Here is a 16101-nt window from a genome sequence, read left to right as displayed (position 1 = left end):
CTGTTCCGTTTTACTCACTAGTTTCAGCATCCAATGATGTTTGTTGGCTGAACTAGCATACTACTCGCAATGCTGACAAATATGAGTTTCTAGTTCCTTCCTTCATTCCACATTTAATACCTACTATAAAGGAAATTTTAAAATTTATTCATCAGTATTAACTCACGATTCCTATTTTAGTCAATGACTATAACTCACCTATTTTAGTCAATGACTATAACTCACCGTTACAGTTAAGTGCAGTCAAGTCAATTCCAACAAATTACACCACCATGTGACAGAATGTAACTTCTATATATGACTGTCTAGTCTAAAATCTTTATGGGAGCTGTTCACCAGGTTTCTGCCCCAGTAGAGCCTCTGGGTGGGCTTGAACCACCAAACTTTCTGTTAGGAACTCAGTGTTTAACTGCTGTGCTACCAATACTCTTTATGCTATTGTTAAGTGTCATCGATTCCGACTCATCGCGATCCTGTGTAGTGTTTCTGAGGAGAGGCTGGGGAGCTGGAACCACCAACCTTGAGGTTCAAACTGATCTTTATAATCCATTACTATCTTTTTTTTTTTTTGGATGCTTAAATTATCCCACATTTGACTGTTTAGTGTTGCTGTTGTTGTTAAGTGCCAGCGAGTTGATTCCGACCCATAGCGACCCTGCATAGGGTTTCCAAGGAGCAGCTGGTGAGCTTGAGCCACTGACCTTGCAGTTCAAACGGCTTTGCAGTCTGACGCGTTAGCCCACAGCGCCACACATTTGACTGTGGTTCCTTCAAAATGACTTCTTTTCATGTGTTCCCATAAGGCACTTCCTTATGCCTTCTTGTCCCCACCGTAGAGTATTGCTGCCTTCTGGTCTTCTAAGTGATTCATAGCGACCTTATATGGGTTTCCAGGGCTTCAAATATTTGCTGAAACAGAAAGCCTCATCCTTCCCTCATGGAGCAGCTGGCAGGATTTATGGCCATACTTCTTCGAACCAGTCCAGTACTTACGGTGGGCTATAATTGACCTAACCACTCTGCTCCTCCCAAACAACTCCTCTCCTTTTGTAGGGACCAAGCACTATACTACCAGGGTTACTCAAAAAAAAAAAAAAAAAAAAAGGAATTAAGGTCTCTTGTACAGCGGACAGAGACCTGGTGTAGCGCTGTGGGTTAACTCGCCAGACTGCAAAGCCGTTTGAACTACAAAGTTGGCGGTTCAAGCTCACCAGCTGCTCCTTAGAAATCCTATACAGGTCGCTATGGGTCGGAACCGACTTGACGGCACTTAACAACAACATATAGGGGACGGAGTCCTGGTGTGGCGCTGTAGGATAATGTGCTGGACTGCAATGTCGTTTGAACCACAAGGTTGGCGGTTCAACCTCACTAGCCACTCCTCAGAAATCCTATACAGAGTCGCTATGGTTCGGAACCGACTCGACGGCACTTAACAACATACAGGGGACGAAGATGCTTTGGTAGCATAGTGGTTATGAATCGGGCTGCTAACTCCAAAGTCAGTTTGAAAATTCCAGCTATTCCATGGGAGAAAGATGAGGCTTTCTGCTCCGGTAAAGATCTGAGTCAGAACCGACTCCATAGCACATCACCACCACCACACAGGGGACAAGACAGTGTTAATGCGCATGCCCAGAACCAGATGCATGTTCAGAAAAGACCTGAGAGACCCTACGTTAACACTTCTTGTGGATATGTAAGCTCCACGAAAACAGGAGGTGAAGGTAAAGGCAAAGATACTGAAGGCTGGCTTAGTATTGAAGGAGTGCCCCAGCTCAGACATAAGCCTGGAAAGCTCTATTCCCCTCCCCCTCCCCCTTTTTTTTTTTTTGACTTCAGGTGCTTACGGAATGCTCTATCAGGTCACTAGCTGACAATTTAGGTAACAAAACAGACTTCAGTGATCACAACAGAGCATACAGTATTAGCAAAAACAGTTTGGAAAAGTCACTAAATAAATAGATGAGTGTGGCGCTGTGGGTTAATGTGCCAGACTGCAAAGCCGTTTGAACTGCACGGTCGGCGGTTCAAGCTCACCAGCTGCTCCTTGGAAATCCTATACAGGGTCACTATGGGTCAGAATCGACTCGAAAGCACTTATCAACACCACCACCCTCAATAGAAATCCTGGTGTGATGCTGAAAGCTAAGCACTAGACGGCAAGGTTGGTTTGAACCTCAAGATCCGCAGTTCAAACTCACCAGTCACTCCTTGGAAACCCTATACAGGTCACTAGGAGTTGGAAACGACTGGACTACACTTAAAATAACAAAAACACCCTCAACAATCAATACTGACAAACCCTGGGTTAGGGGGATATCTGATACGTGTCTAACATCCAGACTGTATAAAGAATTCTGACAACTCAACAAAACAATCAACAACCCAATTTAAAAGCCAGACAAAAAATTTTAATAGATATTTCTTCAAAGAAGGCATATATACATGTACAAACAGCCAACAAGCCCATGAAAAGATACTCAACACCGTTAGTCATTCTTGTTAGGTGCCATTGAGTTGGTTCTGACTCAGTGGCTCTGCTGTGTACAACTGAAACTGTGCCATCCTCACAATTGTTGCTGTGTTTGAGCCCACTGCTGCTGTCACTGTTTCAACCAATCTTGCGGAGGGCCTTTCTGCTTTTTGCTGGCCCTCCACTTTACCAAGCGTAATGTCCTTCTCCAGTGACTGGTCTTTCCTGACAACATGTCCAAAGAATGTGACAACATGTCTACAGTGCCACACCAGAACCTCACTTCTAAAAAGATTTATGGCCATACTTCTTCGAAAATCTATTTGTTTGTTCTGGAAGTCCATGGTACTTTCAATATTCTTCGCCAATACCAAAATCAAATACATCGAATCTTCAGTCTTCATTATTTACTAACGTTCACATGCATATACCACATGGTATATTCACATGAAGATAAGAAAGCTGGGGTGAGGCACATCTCAGTGCTTAAAGTGACATCTTTTTGTTCTTTAATGATTTAGAGGTCTTTTGCAGCACATTTGCCTAATGCAATACATCATTTATTTTCCTGACTTCTGCTTCTATGAGCACCAACCCTGGATCTGAGAAAAATGAATTCTTGACAACTTTAATCTTTTCTATTATTGGTGCATACCTGGACCAATAAGTAACATCATGTTTTTCATGTTATTTATTGGTCCATACTGAAGGCTGTATGTAGTCTTTGGTCTTCATCAATAAGTATCTTAAGTCCTCTCCTTTTCCAGCACATAAGATTGTATCATCTTATCCGCATATAGCAGGTTGCTAATGTGTCTTCCTCCAATCCTGACGCCACGTTCTTTTTCATATAATCCAGTTTCTCAGATTATTCACTCAGCATGCGGACTGAGTAAGTATGGTGAAAGTACACAACCCTCACATATATCTTTCCTGATTTTAAACCATTCAGTATTCCCTGGTTCCGCTCTAACAACTGCCTCTTGGTCTCTGTACAGGATCTGCATGAGCACAGTGAAGTGTCCTGCAATTCCCATTCTTCACAATGTTAGCCATAGTTTGTGATGATCCACACGGTCAAATGCCTTTGCATAGTCAATAAAGCACAAGTAAACATCTTTGTGATAGCCTCTACTTTAAACCAAAATAATCGGATACTCTTGCTCCACATCCCTGTCGATGTACTGCTGCAAATGTTTTTGAACTGTCTTCAGAAAAAATTTAGTTGTATGTGGAAAAGCCCAATGGAGAAGCTCAATATCATCAGCCAAAAAGCTCAGTGTCATTAATCATTGTTGTTAAGTGCCATCGAGTCAGTTCTAACTCATCGCAACCTTAGGCACAACCACGGAATGTCTTGTGGGTTTGAATTTCCAACCTTGAGGTTAGCAGTACAGTGCTCCCCCTACAGCACCACACCAGAACTCCATATCAGTCACTTGTTGCTAAATATCACTGTCAGTTCCGACTCACAGAGACCTTGTAAGTATAGGGTTTCTGAGAAACAGCTGGTGAGTCTGAACAGCCAACCTTTTGGTTAGCAGTCCAATTCTTACCCTACAGCATCACACCAGGACATCAGGATTCATTAATCATGATTGCTGTTATTGTTAAATACCGTGAGTCAGTTCAGATTCATAGAGATCCTATAAACATAGGGTTTCTGAGGTACGGCTGGTGAGTTTGAACTGCCGACCTTGTAGTTCAAACTGACCTTGCAGTCCGGTGCTTAGCCTATGGTGACACACTAGGTTAGTCGTTTCTGCTCTTGTCAGGTGCCAGTCGAGTTAGTTCTGATTCATGGAAACTTTATGCACAATAGAACAAAACACTGCCCATTCCTGCGCCATCCTCACAATCATTGTCATTAGTCGTTGTTGTTGTTGCTGTTGTGAAGTACTGTCAAGTCAGTTCCGACCCATAGCATCCCCGTATAGGGTTTCTGAGGAAGAGCTAGTGAGCTTGAACCGCCGACCTTGCAGTTCAAACGGCTTTGCAGTCTGGCGCATTAACCTACAGTGCCACACCAGGGCCTCATTAATCATTGTTGTTATTGTTGCGAAGTGCCGTCGAGTTGGCTCCGACCCAAAGTGTCCCTTTATAGGGTTTCCAAGGAGCAGTTGGTGAGCTTGAACTGCCAACGTTGAAATTCAAATGGCTTTGCAGTCTGGCGCATTAACCCTCAGTGCCACACCAGGACTCATTAGCCGTAGTTGTTGTTGTTAAGTGCCGTCGCGTCGTTCTGACCCATAGCGACCCTATATAGGGTTTCCGAGGAGCGACTGGTGAGCTTGAATTGCCAACTTTGCAGTTCAAACGGCTTTGCAGTCTGGCGCATTAATCCACAGCGCCACACCAGGACTCAGGCAAGTGAAAATCAAAACCACAATCAGGTACGTACTGCTCTGTGTACGTACTATAGAGTCAGTTCAGACTCATAGCGACCCTGTATAGGGTTCCAGCCTGTAAATCTTCACTGGAGCAAAAAGTTTCATCTTTCTCCCACAGAACGACTGGTGGATTCCAATTGCTGACCTTGCGGTTAGTAGCCCAACACATAACGCACTAGGTTTCCAGGGCTCCTTTCACACTTAACTAGGATTATTACTACAAGGAACACTGGGTAACACAGTGGTTACAAGTCAGACTGTTAACCTCCAGGTCAACGGTTGGAAAGTACCAGCCATTCCACAGGAGAAAAATGAAACTTTCTGTTCCATAACAATTTACAGCCTTGGAAATCATATACACAGTCGCTACGATCCGGAACCGACTCCATGGCACACCACCCCCAGGATCACTACAATTTTAAAAAGGGAGAAAAAGAATATTTGCCAAGGACAGAGAGAAACTGGAAACCTCATACACTTCTAGTGAGAATGTAAAATGCTTCAGTCACTATGGAAGTGTGGCAGCTCCTCATAAAGTTAAGCACTGAGTTAACATACAATCCAGCAATTTTACTCCTAGGTCTCTACCCAAAAGAACTGATACTCAAAAAAGTAGATGTACACACATATTCAAAACACTAATCACAATAGCCCCAAAGTGTCAACAGCCTAAATACTCATCAACAAATGAATGGATAAACAATTTATGGCATATGAACATAGTAATCCAGTTGCCACCAAGTTGATTCCAACTCAATAGTGACCCGATCGGACAGGGTAGAACTGTCCCATAAGATTTCCAAGTCTGTAATGGCGCTGGGGGTTAATGCGTCAGACTACAAAGCCGTTTGAACGGCAAGGTCGGTGGTTAAAGCTCACCAGAAGTTCCTTGAAAAGCCTATAGTGTCGCTATGGGTCAGAACCAACTTGACAGCACTTCTTAACAACAACAACAATCTTTACAAAAGCAGACTCCCACATCTTTCTCTCAAAGAACAGCTCGTGGTAGGTTCAAACAGCCTTTTTTTGGTTAGTAGCTGGGTGCTTAGCCACTGCACCACCAGGGCTCATCACATGCCTACAATGAACTATTATTTAGTCATGAAAAAGGAATGAAATACTGATATGTGATACAACATGGATGAAGCCTGAAAACATGCTAAATGAAAGAAGCTATATACAAAAGGGCAGATACTGTAGGACAGAATGCAGACAGGTGGGTGCCAGGAGAACAGGGTTTGGGAGCAAGATGAAAATGTTCCAGAATTAGACAGAAGTCCTGGTGTCACATTAATTACCACTAAATGGTAATGCAAGGAGCTCTGGTAGCGTAGTGGTTACGAATCAGGCTGCTAACTGTTCCATGGAAGAAAGATGAGGCTTTCTGCTCCCATAAAGATTTACAGCCTCAGAAACCCTGTGCAGGATCGCTATGATTCGGAACCGACTCCACTGTACATAACAACAACAAATGTTAATGAATAGTTCATTTTTAAATGGCTATCTTTATATTACGGGAATATCATGTCAACAGGGGGAAAAAAGAGAATGATCCTATGCACTAACAAAAAATATATAGTACCTATGACCAAATCTTACTAAAGATGTATACAAAATTCATGGAGAAAATTATAAACTTTTATTCAAAATGGAATCCTGGTGTGACATGGTAGGATAAGCACTGGACTGCAAAGTCGGTGATCCAAATCCATCAGCCACTCCTTGGAAACCCTATACTGGGTCACTGTGAGTTACAATTGACTGGCTGTCACTTACCAACAACGAATACTGTTTTTATGGATAGAAAGCCTCCCCAAATTGAAGTATAGGTACACACAATGCTATCAAACTCTCAAAAGATTGTGTGTATATATAATCTTCTTAATAAATTTACAGAGAAGAGCTAAAGTCCAAGACCAACCTAGAGACTCCTAAGGAAACATAATGGGACTGAGGAGACTCAGTATACCATATATTAAAATTTATAAAATATAAAATGGAAATAATTAAAACAGTATGTTTAAGAGATAGGTAAATAGACCAAAGGAACAAGGGAACCTAAGCAATAAAAAAAAATATGTATATATATATATATATACTGTGTGAATCAGTCCTGGTATTGCACTGCAGGATAGTGAGCTAGACCATAAGGTCAGTTTGAGCCAAAAGGTCTGTAGTTCAAACCCACCAGTTGCTGCTTGGAAACCCTACACACAGTCACTATGAGTCAGAATTGACTCAAAGGCACTTGACAACAACAACAATGTATATGAAAACGATATTACAGACCTGTTCTTACAGTCTAGTAGGGAAATGGTGCTAGGAAAATTAGATAGCCAAATAGGAAATAAAACACAATTTACCCCAGCCTCTTATCACCATAAAATTGATTCAACATGGATTAGGTAGGGATCTCAAACTCCACTCATGCTCTTCCTTCTTCATGGTCCCGGGATCATTCGTTCTTGCTTCTGAGATGGCTCCATTTAAGCCTAGCTGGATGGCAAAACTAACCAATTATAGCCTTAGAGTCAAATATACCTTACTTGCAGGGCCCCAACCCAATCACTGGGTAAGAATTATGAAGCCGTTGGAAAGAAAAGCTAAATCCTGTACATTCAAGGTACCATATAACCAGAGTGATATAAAATGTCATCTAACAACTTTCAGTGTTGGCAAAGATATGGTGCAACCATAACTCTCCCATAATTCTTGAGGATTAAAGTAAGCTCATACGAACATTTGGAAAAGCAATTTGGCAACATCTAGTAAAGGACAAAATGTACGTACCACCCAGCAATTGTACTCTTAATATTCTAGAGCAGGCTCAATAAGCCATTTCTGCAAAGGACCAGACAGTAAATATTTTCAGCTTTGCAAGTCAAAGCCTATGTTGGACTTACCCAACTCTGCTGCTGTATTATGAAAGGAGGTGCAGGCAATATGTAAATGAGAAATTGTGGCAGCGTTCCAATAAAATTATATTTTCAAAAACCTGTGGCAACCCATTTGGCTGTGGGTTAGAGTTTGCCCATCTCTGACCTTGAGAAACTCTCAAACACATGAAAACCATTTCCAGCATTACTGTTTTTCATTATAAATAGTTGGCAGCCTAACTAACCATTAAGAATTGAATGAATGAGCACCATGGTGCTATATTTATACTACCCATAAACAAAAGTGAACAAACAAAACTGTAACAACATGAAGGAATGACAGATAATACTGAACCAAAACAGCAAGACCCAAAAGAATATAATCAGTTATAAATTATGTTATTAAAAGCATGAAAAATGTTCTAAAGATTTAAAGATATACCCTAACATTATAAAGCTATAAGAAATATGTATGAACAATAAACATGAAATTCTGAATTTAGGAGAGTAGCTGTTTGTTATTGGGAGGAAAAAAAGATGTGGTAAGTACAATTACAGAGGTTTCAATTATACTAGCTTTTTTAAATTTTTATTTTAGAGGGGTGGAGTGGGGAGGGAGTAGGAATAAAGTTACATTTTAGGGTTAGGATTATGGCTAGGTCTAAGGAAGGTCTCAACCGGCACTTAACAAGGAAAATCTAGGATTTCATTTAGTGTTAGGGTTAAGACTAGGGTTAGTGTTAGGATAGGGATTGGGGTAGGGCTAGGAGTGAGGCTTGGTCTAGTTTTAGGTTTACAGCTAGGTTTTGTTTTTTGTTTTTCTTGAAATCTACTTATTTCCACTTCATTTGGAAGTTCTATAACTACATTGTTCCCTATTTTTCACTTTATGGGTTTTGTTGTTGTTGTTGCAGACTGGTATCTCTGGTTCCCTATTTTCAGTCTTGCATGGGAGTCTTGGTGTAGTGCTGTGGGTTCATGAGCCAGACAGCAAAGCTGTCTGAACTGCAAGGTTGGTGGTTCAAGCTCACCAGATGCTCCTCTGAAACCCTATACAGGTCTCTATGGGTCAGAACCAACTCGATGGCACTTAACAACAATGTTTGCTTTACTTTTGAATATTTCTAGATCTGTTAAGCTCTGGGTGATATTGTCATGTATATTAATCTCAGGTTATCTGTTGTTGGTTCTCTGTCCAAAACACTTTAGTATTTCATGTAAGGTTGGCATGGTTTTTCATTTAATTTTTTATTATCTGGAAATATTCTAATTTTGCCATATTTGATGGACAATTTTGTTGAGTATATGATTCTTGGCTGACAATTTGTTTCTTTCAGAGTTTTACATATTATCCCATTGTCTTCTTGCCTGCATGGTTTCTGCTGAGAAATCAGAACTTAATCTTATTAGTTCACCTTTGTAGCTAACTTTTCATTTTTCCAGAGCTGCTCTCAAGATTCTTTTCTTGTATTTGGTTCTGATAAATTTTATTACAGCATGTCTTAGTGTTTTCCTCTACCAGTTGGCACTCAATCCACCTCTCTAGCCTATCCTCTGAAGTTAAGGATTATAGAATCACCATCTTACCTACTCTCTCTCTCCCATGTCTTTGTTGTATCTACCTACTCTGCCATGTTGCCCCAGAAACTCTTTTCAGTATTTTAAGTTGGGTTATGTATTAGTTTTTATTATATCATTCTTTATACTTTACTTCTGAACTATTTCATGATGCAATTTACAGATTCAAAGAAATAAAAGTTTACTTGTTTAAGGTGGAAGCTACATAAAACTTGCTTCTTTCATTTTCACTAAAATTATAACAATTCCTTGGTTACAAAGATAACTAACAATGATCAAAAATACAGACTAGCAAAAGTAGAAAAAAATAGTACTTGATAGGATTCTGGAGTCATGGTGTGGCTCTGTAGAACAGGCGCAGCGCCACAATGTCAGTTTGAACCACAAGGTCTGTGGTTAAAATTCACCAATCGCTGCTTGGAAAGGTACCTTGCTATGGGTAGGAACTGACTGGACAGCACTTAACAACAACAACCACCAATAGTATTATGCCAAACAATTCTTTCAGAACATGGGATATGTGAAAGGTAAAAAAACCTTGGAGGAACGCGATGGCTCCAAACGATAAGCGCTGGAATGTGAACCACGGTTCATGCCCGCCAGCAACTCCGCCACCAAAGATGAGGCAAAGATTTTAAGTCTCAGAGGGCGGCTATGAATCGCACTGACTCGACGGCACTTAACAACACAGAAACTTGGTAGTTGTTGTTCTGAGCCGTGGAGTCGGTTCTGACTCTTAGTGACCCTGTACAGGGTTTCCGAGGCTGTAAATCTTTACGGGAGCAGAAAGCCTCATCTTTCTCCCACGAAATAGCTGGTAGTTTTGAACTGCTGACCTTTTGCGGATCGCAGCCCGATTCGTAACCACTACGCTACCAGAGCTCACAGAAACTTGGTAGTAGAAGAACAAAAATACAGAAATCATCAAACAAAACTAAAGTGAAAAAACACACCAAAAAACCCACTGCAATAAGTTGATTCCAACTCATAAAGACCCTATAGAGGGTTTCTGAGACTACATATTTTAAAAGAGCAATCCTCCCTGGAACAGTTGTGGGATTTAAGCTGTTCAACATCTAATGGAGAGCACAGGTCCTTAAATTAAGTAAGAAGAATACAAGCAAAAACTGTTGAATGCTGATGCACTGAGGGGACTGTAATCATTGCAATGAAACGATGAGTAGAAAACTGATGTTCTCCCATGTAAACTACCACTTAATTCACAATAAAAACTGGAAAAAAAAAATAAGTAGAGGTTTAAAATTCTACAATTTTATGATTTGTCTTTAACTTTTCCTCCTCTCCCTCCAATTTTAAATTTAAGGTAGTGAAAACTATCTGCCAAACCTAAAAACCAAATTTAAGCTAAAATTAGCTTCTTCCTAATTCTTTTGGTCATACACGTTAAGTAATCTGATCTTTAGCCAAATTAACAAGACTTCCATTTTACATCTTTCATTACAAATACTGTGGCAAATTCCTAGTAATTACATCAGCGACCACATTTTATTAACTTCAACAGTATGTTATCTACTGGGTCTCTTGATAGCATCTTCAATGGACTATGGCACCCAATTAATAAAGGCTGCACTTTATTCTTTGAACTCACTACCTTCTTTTAACTACGGAAATAAAGAGTAATAACATTATGTCAAGTTAAGGAATCCAAAAAAAATTCCATACAAATGTTAAAGGCAAACCATAAAGAACAGTAAATCTATACATGTGACTTATACATGTGGAAAACCAGGTTCATACTATAGTTTATGTTCAACAAGTAATTAAAGTTACCTTTAAAAAAAGAGATAAATGCATATATTCGGTCATTCCATGCTGTATTCATCAAATTCCTTACCTCAAGACAAAGTCATTTAACAAATGTTTACCTTTGTAAAATTGGGAGGGATATACAAGCAGTATAAAACTCTAAAAGGCAGACTTAATTCTAATTAAAGAAATCAAAAGATGTTTCAGAGGGCAGAGAAAATTCTTTTAAAACAAAAAGTCAATTTACTTAGCTTCTGCACACTCACAGAAATTTAACAAAACTCACCTGGTTCTTGAGCAGCTACTCTGGGCAAGGCACTGTGTGTTCAAATCAATTAGAGGATTGATTATGAGTAAAGCAGTACCTTAGCCCTCCCAAGGATATTATGATTTAACTGAAAGGCAGATTCTATTACACAGTGGTTTTCTCCTTATGAAATCTTTACAAGAATTCTACAAGGTCAAAACTGTTTTCATAATAATTCTAAGACATCATTTGTCCTTTTCACTGTGCTGGTATTTGTATGGATATAAATGGTACAAAGGAGTTAAGGACAAAACAGCTGGTGCCTTACTTAGCAGAAGTAAAGGGAGTGTCCACGAACTAGCAGTCATTGTATTCTTCATAGTTCTTAAAACAAATACAAGTCAATTTCACTTAACAATGTCCTTGATGATGCAATAAAGAGTAAATTTATTTAATTTCAATCCACAAATAAACTAGTGTCCTGAATGGCAGGCACTGCAGGCTTCTGATGTATATTATGACTGTCCAAAGGAAAAATACTGATTGCCACATTTTTCATGAGCCACCATTTTTACCTGTAAGACTGACAAACTGTTGATTAAATGTGCATTTTTTTGAATTTTTGGCATTACATTTCCTTAAAAATAAGCAAAGTGAGCTTTTTACTTCAAGAATAAAAACTGACACTATTTGCTGCCAGAGATAGGATTCTAATTGTTGCTTAAAAACTCACATTTTGGAAAATGAATTATTTACTGCAGTGAATTCAATAGCTTATCCATACTTCAAGACTTTTCTGATAAGATCAGTGACATTAATAAGTATGATTTTTGATATTGTATAATAAAATGCATCAGTATTTGGAAGATCTGCACAACTCAGTGAACCATTATTTTCCAAATGATTAATGTACACTGTTACAAAATCATACATATGTAAAAGACTTCAAAGTCCGACACAGACCAATAGATCTTAAATGTACAAAAAGTTCAAGGATAAGGTTTCACATTGCATTACAGCTAGCCTTCAGAAACTACCACTTTGGCTTCCAATATCCAAAATTATCTGAAAATACTAACAAAACATTCCTTCCTTTTCCTACATATCTATGTAAGACATTTTCTTCATGTACTTCAATTAAACATGCATAACAGACGAAATACAGAGAGCAGCTATGAGGACCCAGCTGTTGTCTATTAAGCAATACATCCATTAGATTTACAAAAACAAAAACACTGTCACTCTTTTCACCAATACTTCTAACTTTGGGAAAGAGTAAAAACATAACAAGTTTCTTACTGTTTTAAAATTGATTAAAAAGTATTTCTGTAATTCTTAGATGTAACTTCACAAATTTTAACTATTGATAAATATGTTGTTGCTAAGTATCACTGCAGAACTACTGCTATAATCCAGGGAGAATTACAAAAGAATATACAATCTATGTTCAATTCCAAGGGAAACAGAAATCCTCATAAAAGAAAACATGTTGATTTAGAGACTATATGATGAATATACATATATATGTATATTTTATGAGTATATTTTTGAGTTTTCTTCCCTTTGGGGGGAAGGGAGAGGATAGGAATCTGGGGAAACGGAGCATTTCAATGTGTCCTAGAAAAAGGTGAGTAGAAATATTAGAAATGTAGGCAACAGAAGATGGAAGCTGAAGTTGGGCAGAGGAAAACTTGGCCTCTGAATTACAAACTGAAAATTTATGTTTATTTCATAGAAAATAAAGAGCTACCCATGTATTCTGTACTAAAATCAAATAAAAATTTTAATTATATTTCTTGTGTCAAGACGTTCATATACTCAACATACACCTTTTGTTGTTATTAAACTTAAACCATGTTTAAAGTTGAGTTTGGTTTATTCAGATTTTGAGAATGAAGGCCAATATTTAGCTGTGGTACAAAACCAACTTTTTAACATCTGTCTGGTTTCTAAGGTTCTAAACTATGGATTTGATTTCGAAAGCATATATAAAAAATACACACATCTACATTTAGCATCATAGCCCCAGCTTTATGTTTAAATGCTTATATCTGAGTAACAGGGTTTATACATAACTTTTCAAAAACATCAATTAGCTAGAAGCGTTTGCAATTTTTCTATCTTCACAGTTCACACCTGGCTGCGAGTGAACTACAAAATAGTTCTTTGCTTCTAATCATCCTCTATCTCATTGCCTTGTTGTCTATTTCTAATTGCCCAGCAGTCTATAATGTGATCGATTTCTAGAATATACTGCAGTGCTTTCAGCTCTATCCTGCCTATACAAAAACAAAACAAATCCATAAAAGTGGACTCTGTGATTGGATGGGAAACGCCTCCAACAACAAACTGACTGGATGGTTTATGAGTCAATCAAACAGATGGAAAACAGGCTTTGAAAGAAGCTGGTCTATAATTCGATGACAATACCTTTTCAAAAGTGCGCTGCATTTGCGAAATCTTTGACACTCCTTTTTCGATGTCTCTGTCCCTTTGCAGGGAATTAAACATTAGTATGCTATGATAAACATGAGTTTTGTTTTCTGTCTTAATGTTAGAGCGTATATCTCCTTTTTTCTATTAAAATGTGCATGCCAATTATCCACGGAAATGGTTAAGCAACTATAGTCCTGTATAACATATGTTAGGTACAGAAACACTGGCTGCTTTAGAAAGCACATTTTTGATGAAACAATAGCTACACTGGAAATCCTACACCGAATTTCGAGAAATTAAGCCCTCTATTTCCTTTTGAAAGAGTCCTAGTGGTGCTGTCGCACTGGCACTAGACTGAACCAGAAGGTCAGCAGTTCACACCCACTAACCACTCTGCGAGAGAAAGATGTGACTTTCTTCTTTCGTAAAGATTTAGTCTACGGAACCCTCAACGGCAAGGAGTTTATTTCCTTTTAGCATTTTAGTAATTCCTTACCTTTTGCTACGTTGATGGGCAATCATAACAAACTATTTTAACTAGGAATTGTTTAAAACTATCGGGCAGCTGTTCGCTAAAGCAACTACAAAATTAAAAAAAAAAAAATTGTACTTTTAAAAAGCCCTAAATTAATTGAACATACACCCTCACGTGGGGATAGTTTTAAGAGATAACACGTTCCCCCACTTTTCTTTTTCACATGCAGTACGAGCAAAGATCTTAAATACAACTTAGGATCACCACCACAATTATTTGCAAGGGCTTTCAGTTGTTCGGATGAGTACATTTCAGCTCTTCTAAATTAGCTTACACTCAACTCGGCAAGGGTTTGGGGTTGTGGTTACTCCGACTACCAGCCGCCCAGGGCCAATTTGGAGAACTGACGTCACCGGTAGGAGGCAACCCAGAGGGACAAGTCCTTCACGAGCAAAATGACAGATTGTGGGAAAACATTCTAATGTTTGCCATCTCCCGCTTCCTTTGCGGAGCCCAGGGTAGCAACGTGCCTTCGATTTATCTTTTGGACAAAGCCTTTGTCAGGTTCCTACACTTTTTCGCTGGCTGCCAACAAAGTGAAACGGCGAAGGGGGAAGACGGCTTCCCATTCATCCTTGGAGAGCACAAATAAAGCGAGAATCGGTGGCAGCGGGACAGCAATCCTATCTTTCCAAGGCCAATTTGTTTGCTCCGTTCTTCACCTTGAAAAGCACAACTCAACCGAGAAGAGTCTTCACTTGAATAAACGCACACTTTGAAGGTGCACTTACGTGCCGGGGACCTAGGCGAATCCGGCTGGTGCTAAAAGCCCTAAACTGCTTAAAAAAGAGACGGGCGCCAACCAAGCCATGAAACTTACCCAGTTTCTTCCACATGGCGAGATGACAAGCAAGGAAGCCTTTGCGGATGGCAGCGCAAACCTTCGCCGGCTCCGAAGAGGTGAATCCCTTCTGTTTCTTAATAAAACCCCACAAGTGTTCCCTGGCAAACTGTGCCGCCTCCCGCCCTCCGTGTCCGTCGCACACAGCGAAAAATGCCACAGAGGACCGGCGGCGGCAGCAGCGGCTGGGAACCGGCGAGGCCCCGGGGTCCGGGGGAGGATCGCAGGTTTCCCGGGTTGCCACCGCTGGGCCTCTCCCCGAGACTTCTCTGCCAGGGAGCGCCGGCGGCGCTGGTGACGGCTGCGGAGGCGATCGCCAGGGAGACAGCTTTTCTTCGGCTGTCGGCTCAGGCTCCACAACGATCTGAGTAACGTCCTCCATGTACTTCCTCCCGCCCTGGTCGGAGAAGACGCTCACTCCCAGCGAGTACAACCCCGCCATGGCCCGCTGGCCCGGATCCCGCTGGTCCCACGCAGCGCGCCGAATCCGGCGGCGGGAGACACACTCAGCGATCGCCGGCCAACTATTGTTTATCTTCGACGACGCCGAGAGGGGGGAGGGGGCGGTCCTGGAGGGGGAGGGCGAGCGATGTCGGGACTTGTCCGCGAGAGCTGGGCCGTAGCGCTAGGGAGAGAAGAGCCGAATACTGCGCTTGCGCACTGCGCTTCCTCCGCCAGCCCGCTCCCACCACACAAATCAGGCGTTCTCCCTGGATGTCGTCACTCGGCTTGCAGGATCGGACCAATCGGAGTTGAGTTACAGCGAACCCGCCCTCCGCCCCCAACCTTCGCTCCTCCAAGCAACGGCTGCACAAGGACCTCCCACCGCGGGTTTTGGGCCCGCGCACAATCTCATTCATTTGCCCGTAGTTGCGCGCTTTTCTCCCGCCGGTTTTTCCGCAGATCCTGAACGGTTAACACTTTCCGGTTTAGTCCATGGGATATTAACGCTATC

General features: G+C 40.7%; 1 protein-coding gene across 1 annotated transcript in view; it reads right to left on the bottom strand.

Annotated features, from left to right (window-relative positions):
• The window catches only part of PPM1D (protein phosphatase, Mg2+/Mn2+ dependent, 1D), a 48323-nt gene extending 32507 nt beyond the window's left edge, over positions 1-15816 (bottom strand). The window contains exon 1 of the mRNA XM_006832355.1: positions 15126-15816. Within this exon, the coding sequence (XP_006832418.1) occupies positions 15126-15588 (463 nt within the window). The 5' untranslated portion in view covers positions 15589-15816. The remainder of the gene's footprint in view (positions 1-15125) is intronic.
• Between the last annotated feature and the right edge of the window lie 285 nt (positions 15817-16101).

The sequence above is a fragment of the Chrysochloris asiatica genome, unplaced genomic scaffold (genome assembly GCF_000296735.1).
Source record: "Chrysochloris asiatica unplaced genomic scaffold, ChrAsi1.0 scaffold00007, whole genome shotgun sequence".
Taxonomy (NCBI): Eukaryota; Metazoa; Chordata; class Mammalia; order Afrosoricida; family Chrysochloridae; genus Chrysochloris; species Chrysochloris asiatica.
This window is presented reverse-complemented; position numbering and strand designations above follow the sequence as displayed.